Genomic DNA, 13,109 nt, shown 5'->3' with positions numbered 1-13,109 from the left:
CTTCTCTACGCGCATATTAAAAATTTAAATATTAAGTTATTAATCGATTCAGGCGCAGCTATATCAATATTGAAACCAGGTAAAATTTTAGACTCTTATCACTTTAATCATGAAAATTTTGAAATATTTGGTATTAATAACGAACCAATTCAAGTTACAAAGAGCGTAAACTTTAAGTTATTTTCGGGTGTTCAAAAATTCTATATAGTTGACATAAATTCTCCTTTTGATGGAATACTTGGTTATGATTTTTTAGAAAAGAATAAATGTGTTATTGACTTTGGTTTAAATACTGTATTTGCTAATCGCGAGGAAATCCCATTGTTTCAATCTGATCAGGAACATAATATACTTAGTGTAAATAATATACACGAACATCAAGTCCGAAGTAATAATGTTATTGACGTAACTGAAAAAATTGATACTATTGTAAGTAAACTAAAATTAGAAGCTCTGCCAAGAATTCGATTAAACCATGTCCATCAAAAACAAAATGAATATACCGAATTTGAGAATATTAAAACTAACTTAAATTTAAATAATTTCTCCTACTCTAATGAGCAAATCTTAGACGTTAACAATAAGAATATTTTATATCTATACGATGAGAATGACAGAAATGTATATCATTTCGAAAATTTCATTTTAATAATGTAAAACCATTTTATGATGCGATTGACTAAACGAAGTTGAAGTGTAACACGACAAGTAGTAGATATGAGCTTTAATTATCCATATTATAAAGGAATTTTAATCAATAATAACTACAATATATAATTCGATTACCTTGTGGTACACTTCATCTACGGCTTTCTCATAACAACAAAAGTAGAATAAGTCATTGCCGGTTGGTTTTTTTGTTCCATGTGGACCTACCTGCCCTGTACGGAGTATGAGAGGCTCTTCACTACAAGTCAAAACTTCGAAGCTGCAAAAGAAGCCCTTCTTGGACATCCCAGCTTCTGTCTTCAGGAGGGAGGTGTTATGGCGAGCACGCCACTGTGTGTGTGTGTGTTTTATCTCAATATTCAGACTACTTAGAAGATGATAAACATCCACGCTGAGTATCTCGAGGTGTTTACGATATTATCAAGAACTATGAGAGGTTTTAAGGATAGTTTGTAATTCTTAAGTTAGTATAGTCTTATACCCTAAACTGTTAACATCTAAATAAATTTGTGTATTTCATTCAGAGTTACGTTATTTAATTCTCCAACGAACACATATCATTTTATAGAGAATAAAAGTTAGTTGCTACTAATTGTATTTACAGTGTAATTAAAGTACCAGATACAAATAAACACGAAAATAATATTATCCATGTCATATACCTTTCACCCTATAACCTACAGCCCTTATAATATTAAATAATACCAGATCATTTAATCTTTAACCATCAACAACATTGTAATATGATGACGAGTATGAATTTGATTGTAAAACGATCTTCACAGATATCGCCGTCGCAGGATTGACGTCGTCATTCACGGAATCATGAAGGTACGTACAAATTTCTAATAAAATAATTCAATCCTAAAAAATAATGAAATAATGACGCCGCCGTAATTGTGGAATTTCCCAAGAGTTCACCGGTTTTAAAATCAGTTCTTACCAATGAATCACCCTCTCTAATAAATTGTTGGGCTATACAACCTTAATATCTTGGAGGACGATTTCTGTTGCATATATTTTATTGAATAATCCCACCAAACACACACCTATAATTGTACCTAATATTACCTTTAGTTTACTTCATGATTCCTAGGATATTTGTTCTGCTTCTTATTTCAGAAAGTCTTACGGCTTCAAAGGTAATTTCAAAAATATCTAATCCAGTATTATATAAGTAATCTATTCTGATTTATAATGTATGTAATGAATAATACTTACCCACTACTTCCCATAGATTGATGAGACATATCGTAAACGAACTGAGGTTGTTTAATGAGACCAGTAAATGGCGGACCATTTTGGCCGGTAGGTGTCGTTGGAAGTGGTAGGTGGTAAGATGGTGGAATGCCAGCAGTTGTACAGGGTTCGTCGAATCCAAGAATGTAGCTGCGCGCTTTGTAAATGTTTCCTGTAGTAAATACTGTCTTTATTTATTTCATTATTAAAAATTATAGTAGGAACATATGATAATGGAGCAAGACGTGAAAAACTAGCACAGAAAACACTTAAAAGTCGATGGAAATGAAGAAGAATTCAAGAAACGTTTAAGGAAAACTACGAAAAGGAGAAAAGTGTGTACTGCTAGAATAAAAAAACAGTAAAAACTAAAGAGCAATTGAGGAGCCAGGGGGAAAACAATCATAGTCCACTTTTGGTCGAAATTGAGATGACGAAGTTTTCTAGTGATGACTACATATTACTTTCGGATGGTACGGAGTAAAAGGGAAAAACATTTACAGTCCTTTTATTACAAATTTTAAATGATACGGTGTACTGGGAAAGAATCATCATAGTACGCGCGTTGCAAGGGAATAACCGTCAGGGTCCGAAGGCGCTCCATCTCTGTCTCAACAGGTCGGGTCGGGTGCAACCTTTCTGTGATTCTCTTTCTTAGTTTAGCTACTGAAGAATAGTAAAGTAGTGAGTACATACTGATTAAAATTGAAAGCAGTGGTAGCGGTTGTAGTTATGTAGATGTGGGGACTGCTGCTAAAAAAGAAGAAAAACAGGCCGTGTTCGTGACGTTATGAAAAATCTGAGAGCCACCACTCATGAGGTAGGACCAGATTGCAAGTGCCACCGTTTTCATTGTTTTGGGAAAGTCAATGAAGCCGAAAGGGGACGCATTGTGACTCAGTTCAATGAACTTGCTAACGACGACGATCAGAATCGGTATTTAGGTGGTCTGATAACCGTTCTCACAGTTATGCGTCGACGAATTCGAGTGGGTACAGGGACACCTAATCTTGCTTATTATTCATATCGTGTTAGGAGTGGCCCTGATAGGGACTTTCGTAAAGTGCAAGTATGTTTCAAAGCATTCTTATCCATTAATGGAATTTCTGCTTTCCGAGTGCAAAGAATTCGTGAATCACTAGTCTTAACTGGCACTGTACCATTAACCGCTAGAGGAAAACACTGAAATAGACCCCACAAAATTTCTGAAGTTACTTACTATATACTTATCGTATGACAAGTTTCGCGAATTTTTTTAAACAAAGTTTAATATTGCATTCGGTTTTCCTAGGAAATACACATGTAGCTACTGTGACACTATAAAAGCGGAAATATTTGTCCTTTCGCAGAATTAGATGCCAGCAGCGATGAATATAAAACCCAAATCTTGAAGAAATTACAAGAAAAAAACAACGAGAAACATCTTCATCTTGCGAGAAGTGGAAAATTGTATTCTGTGAAAACAAAATATCGAAAATTGTCGTCAAAACCAATTGATACCGAAGCCATAACCATAGACTTTAATAGACCAAAAAAATTTACCAATTCCTAATGTGACCCCAAATGTCTATTATAAACGGCAACTTAATTTTATAAGCTTTAATGTACATGTATTGGCCGATTCTACCTGTTTTGTATACTTATGACGAATCGGTAGCAAAAAAGGGGACTGACGATGTGTGTTCGATGATTTATCACTTTGAGTATAACGTACTGTCATCTCGGGTTTAAAATTGGATAATATTTTGCGACTCTTGTGGAGGGCAAAATAAAAATTACACAGTTTTTCGGTTCCTTTATTATCTAGTTCAGACACAAGGACGGTTTGAGTTTGTAAAAGTAATTTTTACCATCAGAGGACATTCCTATATAGAGTGCGACCGGGACATGAGTTTAATTAATGACAAAGCTTATACGGAAACTCCGGATGACTATAGAGAAGTCCTCCGCAACAGCAGAGTGAAACCGAAACCGTTCGAAGTGGTGGATCGTGGGAAAGATATCTAATTTCTGAATTGGACTAAGCATTTCTCCAACAAGTATCCCAAGAACTGTTCAATGCCTACGAGACCTATTCGAGTGTTGGAAATCCTCAATTTATCTTTCACAACAATAACTATTCTGGGTTATTTTCAGACTCGCTGTTTGAATGCAAAGTTAAACGAAACTCGAAAAGAAATTTAAGGAAAGCTCATAATATCACGACTCCGGATGTTACTAGCCACAATCATCCCGAAGCTTTGTACAATGGCCACTTCCGGTCAAAGCTGCTAAGTTACAAGATCTTCTCCACTTGACCAAATATTTCGAAAACGTAAACTCTAGAAAGTTCTACACTGATTTACAAGATACTGAACAGGAGGGAAGTTCGGAGGAAGAAATATTTTGTGACGCAGAAGCTCGAAGGTACTGGCGAAGAACGTTTATGGTCCATGCCGGCACACTCAATTTTTTGTATGATATTTCGAGAATAAAATATTTTTTGTCTTGATTTTTCCTCTGTAAACAATACAACGTACCACTGAAAAAAATTACCGATTTATACGGTTGAGTTAAAACAATAATTAGTTTTAATTTAGAAAACATTAAATTTCGATTTACATGAAAACTGTTTTTATGGACTCAGATTGTTGTCCCCCTGACTCCTTAATTATAAAGATTATTTAGATCTTCTTCTAAAACTAAAGACAAACTATAAACATAGAGAAACATATATCAGACTTTTGCTGCTAACGAAAATATTTTAGGAGTAATCAAGTACCAGACTAAAGATTTGTACATCAGATAAAAGGAAATATGTTCAATAGGGACAACAGTGTGTGTGAGTAGTAATCCGTGAAAATTATTTCGCTCCAACAAAAAGTCAAAGAATAGTGGTTATAAATTAAAAAAAATTACATAGAAAGTAGTACCGAGATAGGAAAAAGTGCAGGGAATAGAAAATCACGAGTAAAACTTAGAATAAAGTAGGGATTTCAATTTGACAATTGACAGTTATCCTTAAATTTATGTGTGATGGTATAGGTAATGGATTTTGACGAGCTATAACCTTGTAAATAACAGGTAAACTTGTGTACTGCATCGGCATGACTCATAGCTCTTGTCAAAATCCATTACCAGACTGCTCAGTATACGTCTATGGATGGTACAATAAGATCACTAAACCTAACTAAACGGCGACGTTGCCGGATTGTGAGAGAAATCCACAAGAGTAAGTGTGTTAAGAATAGTTAAGTTCTAATATCAGACCTTGAATAAAAGCAAAGTCTTCCGAACCGTTGAGGTGAGAGACGAAGCAAATACTAACAGGCACCAAAACAAGAGATATCATAGGCTAATGAAGGACAAGAACTTATCCAGAAATACAAAACTGAAAATATACCTACATAGTTGCAATCAGACCAGTAGTTGCATACGCAGACAATGTGCCTCACAAAATAAAATTAAGAAAAATTAGGAATATTCGAATGGAAAATTCCCAGAAGAATTATGGGTACAATACGAATAGAAAACAGAGAAATAAGAAGAAGAATAAACCATGAACTAAGAGACGTAAAATGACGAATGAATACTGATGAAGAAGGTCACTAGATGAAAGAAGTCAGATACTGAGAAACGAAGGGAAAGAGAGAGATGGAAGGACCAGGTCATGAGAGATATCAAAATCCTGAAAGTGAGAAACTGAAGGGAACTATGGATATATTGAAATGAGTGGAAGAAAATTGTAACGAAAGCCGTAATAAGCGAATCAGAGAGCTCTAAGTAAGAGCGGCATTAGGAATGAAAGGCGTTGATGATGATGATGACGTTCAGTGGATTAAACACAAAAAATGTAAAACGAAATAACTTTTTTAGCTTTCTTATAATTGGAAGTGAGAATATTCAAATAAAAATTTAAATTAAATCTTCCAATAAAACATTTTCTGAACATGTACTGAAGTAAATTGGTGGACGAATCAATATAATAAGATTCTCATATGTCAAAATATTAATAGCGATATTTTCACTAACCTGCGTTTTTTTCGACTCCTTTGATCACGCAAGCTCTAGTATTTTGCTTGGCTTTTTGTCTGATAGTAATTGTCACATCATAATTGGTTTGAATATCTGCTATTTGGTCCTGTCTAGTTCTCAAAATTGTACTTTCTTCTGGTAAATCAAAGATGATTATCAACGGAAGACTTCCCATCAGCAATTGTCTAGCTTTGTATACATCGTTGATATTTCCCGATATGTTTACGTTACTTTTTTTTAAATTCGGAATGTTTGGGTCTTGTGCATCAGGAAACATTATTTGACAATTGGTATATTGCATTATTGCTTTGAGGTTAGAATGGTTTTTCCCGAGAACGACTTGGTGATGGTGCGGAGAGATTTCCATGGACATTTGAACCGGGATTTGATTCTATAAAAGAAAAAATATGGTAATATTAGGCTTAGGACATATTCCGAATGAAAGAATCTTGTCAATAATGATTTAATTAAACAAGAGAAGAAAACATAAAAGAATTTAAGAAAACAAGCAAAAGAGGGGTGACAAAAAATTCAAAATAAATTAAAGGCCCGTCACAAATGAGGAAAAACATGGAAAAATCCGGAGAAAGTTTAAACAGACAAGAGCTGAAAGAATCGGAAAAAAGATATACATAAAATGGTCGGTAAACAAATATTTTTCAATAATTGAAGAAAATATCGACGAAATATGACAACGAAAAGAGGAAATAATAAAACAGCATCCATAAATGCTTTATTGAAAAGAAATAAGGATCCAAATAAAATGGAGTGATTTAATGACGGTTCATCATCATTATTCTGGCTTAACAACCCTGCGCGGGTCATAGCCTCCTCAAGAATTGCTCTCCAGTCATCTTTATCCATCGCCCTCCTCCGTCAAGCACGTATTCCCATATTTCTCATGTTTTCATTGATGTTATCAAAGAACCTTGCTCTGGATTATGGCCTATGGGTCTATCAAAGAGCGTTTTTCTAGCTGGATCATTTTGTTCTACCTATCCACCTCAGACTTCCTATCTTAATATGTTTTACGATATTTGGTACCTGGTATATTCTACAAAGTTCGAAGTTGTATCGTCTTCTTCACACTCCATTGTCAATCACTGCTCCATAGATTTGCCTTAGTACTTTCCTTTCGAAACATCCTAACATGTTTTCATTGAGTCTAGGTTTCTGAACCATATGTTAGACTAGGCGTATTATTATTTTGTAGGGTTTTATTTTTGTATTTCTCGATATAATTTTGGATTTAAGGAGGAGATTGAGCCCCAAATAGCATCTGTTGGCCGTGCGAATTCTGCGGTTTATCTCTGCGGTAGTATTACTTTCAGTGTTACGAAGCGCTCTCAGGTATACAAATTCGTTCACTGCTTCGATGACGTCGTTTTCTATAACAAGTGGTCGTAGGATTTGTGGTTGAGTGCTTATTTTCATATACTTTGTTTTGTTAGTGTTTATTATTAAACCCATTTTTGCAGCTGATACTTTTAATGATACATACGTCTCTCGTATAGCGTTTTCCGTTCTCCCAACAATATTGATATCATTAGCATAGGTAAGAATTTGCACTGATTTATTATATATTGAACTAGTGGTTGTGATTTGTGACATACGTATTACTTTTTTCAGAGCCAGATTGAACAGTATACAGGAGAGAGGGTCTTCCTGGCGTAGCCCGTTATTTGTTTTAAAAGGTTATTTGGTTTAATGACGGTTACAAATAAGTTATTAAGAAAAGACGAATGGCAAATATAAGATGATACAAAAAGGAAAAGAAGAAGATAATGGATTTCTTTTAAGAAATAAGGAGTACCAGCAAAGGAACACGGAGCAGGTGACTTTTTACAAAAGATAAAAAAAGGCGACATGTGACACAATTTTGGAAAAATACTAAAGGTACAGCGACAAAATAAGGAAACATGAAAAAATAAAAAATTAAATGATGGTACCTCCTCCATTGCTAGAAAAATAAGAATATTAATATTACTCGTAATAAAATAAAAAATGTAACTCATATCTTACCGCGAGATTTTCACACATGTACTCCATAAGCAAAGTAGTAGCTTGCTTTACTTGATCTACTTCCCATTCTAGTCCTTTCACCAGTACCAAAGTTGCATGAAGTTTCGGTCTAGTTTTGAACATGACTTGTATCTTGTATTGTTCTTGGATTTTTACTATATACAAAGATGTTGCATCAATGTTTTGGGTCATAATTGGTAATTCAAATCCAAAAATTAAAGGTATAAGTTCCTGTAAATAAAAAAAATATGAAATTAAAGTATAAGCAAATAGGATTTTTTAATTTGTGTGTGTAATTTGTTAAAAAGTAATGTCAATTGTATTATACTTGGTGATTTTAATTTGGGTTTTTTAAGGACTAGCTTCTCCATCCATCCAATGGCGCTACAGCCCAAATCGGGCCTTGGCCTCCTTCAACAGGCTTCTCCAACCATCTCTATTTACCGCTGTTCTTTTCCATGAACGCGTTCCCAGGCAGTTCCTGGCATCCTCATCGACTTCATCTTCCCATCTCTTTTTAGGTCTTCCAACAGGTCTTTTTCCCTGCATTCTTGCATTTAATAATTTTCTGGGGATTCTATTCTCATGCATGCGGACCACGTGCCCTGCCCATCGTAATCTCTGCAGTTTAGTATGTTGTGCTAGAGTTGGTTCGCTATATTGCTCGTATATTTCTCTATTGTACCTAATTCGCCAGTTGTTGTTTTCACTTATTGGGCCCAGGATCCTACGTAATATTTTTCTTTCAAACACATCTAATGCATTGGCAGATTTCTGTGTCACCACCCATGTTTCGCAACCATAACTTACTATGGGCCTGATTATTGTTTTATAGACCCGGAGTTTTGTTTTCCGGTGTACGTCTCGCGATTTGAATATGTGGCCCATCGCGAAATAGGCTTTATTTGCCAGCACAAGCCTTTTATTTATTTCCGGTTCTTCTTCATTGCTTGCGACCAGATCCATTCCTAGGTATGTGAATCTATTTACATGTTCTATATCGTCAATAAAGTGTTGTTGCACCGGTCTATTTGATCTGGTTTGTATGAGTAGTTTTGTTTTATTTGTATTTATTGCTAGCCCTACTGCTTCTGCACTCTGTTTCAACTCAACGTAGGTTTCTTCCGCTGCATTCATTGTTCTGCTCATTATGTTTATGTCATCTGCGTATGCTGCTAATTGGGTAGACTTGTTTGTAAGTATGTTATTTCCGCTCACCGTCAACCGTCTAATTACATATTCCAGAACAAGATTAAAGAGCGTTGGAGCTAGTCCGTCGCCTTGTTTCAGTCCTTGCGTTATCGTAAACGCATCAGTGATCTGTCCCTGAATACATACCTGTGCTTCTGTTTCTGTCATTGTCATTTGCACTAGTCGTATTAATTTTGATGGTATGCCAAATTCTTTCAGTATATTAGGTAGAATTGTTCTATCTATTGAATCATAGGCTTGTTTAAAATCTACAAAGAGATTGTAAACGTCCATGTCATATTCCCATGCTTTGGCTAGTATTTGTTTAACTGTAAATAGTTGGTCAATGGTAGATCTATTTTGCCTAAACCCTGCTTGATATTCCCCGATGATTTTTTCCGTGAGAGGTTGTAGTCTTCGATTAATGATGTTTGTGAGTATTTTGTATCCCGAACAAAGTAAAGAGATGCCTCTATAATTCTGACACAACAGTTTGTCTCCTTTTTTATGAGTAGGGCAGATTATACTTTTCTTCCATTGTTGGGGAATTTCTTCTTCTATCCATATCTCTCGTATTAGCTGGTACATCTGTTGTGTCAAATTCCTTCCTCCTTGCTTGAGTAGTTCTGCCGGTATTTTATCTATTCCCGGTACTAGCTTCTACACCCAGGAAATTAAAGGAATGTTTTTACAATGTGGAATTAAGCAGTTAGTAACAACTGAACCTACTAGAATTAAGAATGTTAGTGAAACCTTAATTGGTTATGTTCGTGTTAATAATGATCTGATTGGTTATTTTGTTCATTCAACTCCCAAGTTGAGTGATCATTCAATAATATCGGTCAGTTTTAGTAATAGTTTTCAAAATTTTAATGTCTCTAGTAAACGTTACAGATATCGTAACGGGAAAAAATAGATCAAATCCAAATGAATTTACTTTCTTGTGATTGGGATTTAGATTCTACTGATGTCAATACTATTTATAATGAAATTTTATCAAACAGTCAGTGTGTCATAAATAAAATAGCACCTATTCAAACATGTCAGATCAAAAGTAACATACCATAGTTTGATAATGAAGTTAATAGTAAAATTAAAATTAAGGACAACGTATACTCTTCTTCTTCTTCTTCTTCTTCTACTTCTTGAATATCTTTCGATCTGTTTAATTCTGAAGCTGCCTCTGGTTAATTTCCTGGGAGTTAGATTGCCAACTATCCCTTCATCTTTAGGTGGTCTTCGGGGAGGTCTTGAACCGGGCGGGTTGTTTTCTAGGGCAATTTTTTGGAGTCTACTCTCATCCATCCGTCTTACATGATTATACCACATCCTCTTACGCTGCCTTTCCCATCTTACAATATCTTGAATTTTGCACTGCTCTCTGACGTTTGTATTTCTCACCCTGTCTCTTGTTGTTTTGCCCACTATTGTTCTTAAGGTTTTCATTTCTGCAACCCTTAGCATCTGTTTCGTTTTGTTAGTATCTTCGCGCACTTCTATGCCATATGTCATGATCGGTCGTATGCAAGTCTTGTAGATTCTAATTTTACTATCTGTGCGCATATACGGATTTGACCAAACTATCTCTCGCAGACATCCCGACAATGCGGATGCTTTGTTGATCTGACTCCTTAGTCCTTAGGTCCTTTAATGGGTCGAGTGTGCTTGATATATCTATGCCCAGATATCTAAATTGCATTACCTGTCCTATGGGCTTGTTCTCAACCACTAACTTACATCTGAGCGGATCTTTTGCTATTGTTTTGTATTGAAAGAACTGAAAGAGCTGTCTCTGAAGATCATCATCTGATTCGGCAATAATCGCTGCATCATCTGCGTAACACACCATACCCATTCTTTTGTTGCCCATTCTATATCCGAGATTGAGAAGTGTTACTTTGTTTATAATTTTGCCCATGAGTAGGTTAAACAAGAAGGGGCTTAAACTGTCGCCTTGTCTTATTCCTCCCGGTGTTGGAATATTTTCAGTGAATTGGTCTCCTGGTCTGACTTTGGTTACATTGTTGTTATTTAGGTTATGGACTATCTTTGTTATGTTGGTCGGTGTTTTATTTTCTATTAATATATTTAGAATGTCTCCCAGGCGAACCCTGTCAAACGCCTTCGTCAGATCAATGAAATAAATATACGCTGGCATGCCGAACTCTATAGCTTTTTCTTTTATTTGTTTTAATATGAATACTGCATCTGTTATAGACTGCCCTCTTATAAAACATTGTTGTTCTTCAGCATTATTGATTTGTCTTTCCAATTTGTCCTTAAGAATACTCGTGAATAGTTTCATCGTTGTATTTAAGAGGGTTATTCCTCTGTAGTTTTGTGGGCAAGTTTTTTGTCTTTTTTAAATATGGGGATTGTGATGCTCTTATGCCATTCCTCTGGTGTTTCTGTGTCGTTTAAGATTTTGTTAAATAGTTGTGACAGTTTACTTGCAAGTTCAGGGCCTTCATATTTTAAGAGTTCATTGGGTATACCATCTGTTCCAGCTGATTTTCTGTTTTTTAGCTTCTTGATCTTTGCTTTTATTTCTTCGTCATTGATTGTAGCACTTATATCTGCTTCGCATTCGTTTATATTCAGCGTTTCTTCAGCATCATATAGCTCCTTAAAATGTTGTTGCCATGTCTCTATAGGTACTCCCTTGGTCTGAACAAACTAGTTAACTGGTTTTTTCCTTTTCCGAAGCATTTTCCATACTTTCTCTTGGCCACCATGTATGTCGTAGTCCATGTCGCTGGTGAATTTAGCCCAATGTTCTCTTTTGATTGATTTTATTCTTGCGTTTACTTCGTTTCTTACTTGAACATATTCTGCGAGAGCTTCTTTCGATTGTGTGCTTTTATATCTCAGGTAGCATTTGCGTTTTAATTCAGAGAGTTCTTTTACCTCTTGACAAAACCACGGTTTGGTGTGGTTTATCGCCCTTGTGTTAATTTTCCGCTTTTCAATTGCTTCTTCTGCTGCTTGGTTGATGCATTTTCTGATTTTTTGCCAAGTCTCTTCTACTCCCCATTCTGGTTGTAACTCGATCTCTTTTAGTTTGCTGGTAATCCTGTTCTCATAAAGGAGTTTTGTACTCTCTGTCTCTCTGTACTGATGAAGTACTTGTGACGGTGTTATCACTCAATTTGTGATTATAAAATCTATCATTGATCGCTGACCTCGATTATTGTTAAAAGTGTATTTATGTTTATCTTTATGAGGAAAGTATGTGTTGTTGATTCTCATTTTATTTCTAGCGCAAAAGTCTATTAGTGCTTCCCCGTTTTCATTAGTCATTTCTTCGTTGTACTTTTGTTTTATACCTGGTATGACATCGTTTCCGATCCGTGCATTAAGATCCCCGAGTACGATAATTTTGTGTTTAGCATTTATGTTATCTACGGTGTTTTGTAGTTGCTGATAGAAATTTTCAGTTTCTGCTATGGGCTTAGATATCTCTGGGGCATATGTGTTTATCAGGTGTGTTGTGATGTTACGCATTTTTATGGAGATTCTTAATAACCTATCGTTGATTTATTCGATATCTTCGATGCTTTGCGTGTATTTATCGTGCAGCAAAATTGCGACTCCTGAATGTGCTCTTTCTTGTTTAGCTTTTCCGCTGTATATGAGTGTAAACTCTCCGTATTTTGATGTTCCTTGGCCTTTTTTCTTTGTTTCGGAGATTGCGCAGATGTCAACTGACAGCTTATATAAAGAGTTTAAAACTGCTACCATAAGTGATAGAAATGCCAAATGTGAGGATTTTAAAAGAGCAAGAAATGTGGTAGTTAATATGTTAAAAGCAAAAAGAGAACGATATTATTTTCATAAAATCGATAGGTATAAAAATAACTCTAGACTTATGTGGAAAACGCTAAATACACTAATAAAAGTGTCAAAAATTCCCTTATCGCATTGCATTTAAGGTTCAGAATAAGTTATGCAATCTGAGTGACAAAGTTGAAATG

General features: G+C 35.3%; 1 protein-coding gene across 2 annotated transcripts in view; it reads right to left on the bottom strand.

Annotated features, from left to right (window-relative positions):
• The window catches only part of BicC (protein bicaudal C), a 635,428-nt gene that overhangs the window by 58,550 nt on the left and 563,769 nt on the right, over positions 1 to 13,109 (bottom strand). For both annotated transcript variants that reach the window (XM_072538136.1, XM_072538137.1), the window contains exons 5-7: positions 7,945 to 8,175; positions 5,920 to 6,313; positions 1,891 to 2,080 (exon numbers count right to left, since the gene is read on the bottom strand). In XM_072538136.1, the coding sequence (XP_072394237.1) occupies positions 1,891 to 2,080; positions 5,920 to 6,313; positions 7,945 to 8,175 (815 nt within the window). The remainder of the gene's footprint in view (positions 1 to 1,890; positions 2,081 to 5,919; positions 6,314 to 7,944; positions 8,176 to 13,109) is intronic.

This window comes from Diabrotica undecimpunctata, chromosome 7 (assembly GCF_040954645.1).
Source record: "Diabrotica undecimpunctata isolate CICGRU chromosome 7, icDiaUnde3, whole genome shotgun sequence".
NCBI lineage: Eukaryota > Metazoa > Arthropoda > Insecta > Coleoptera > Chrysomelidae > Diabrotica > Diabrotica undecimpunctata.
Note: the sequence above shows the minus strand (reverse complement) of the source record. Positions and strands in the feature narration are given on the sequence as shown.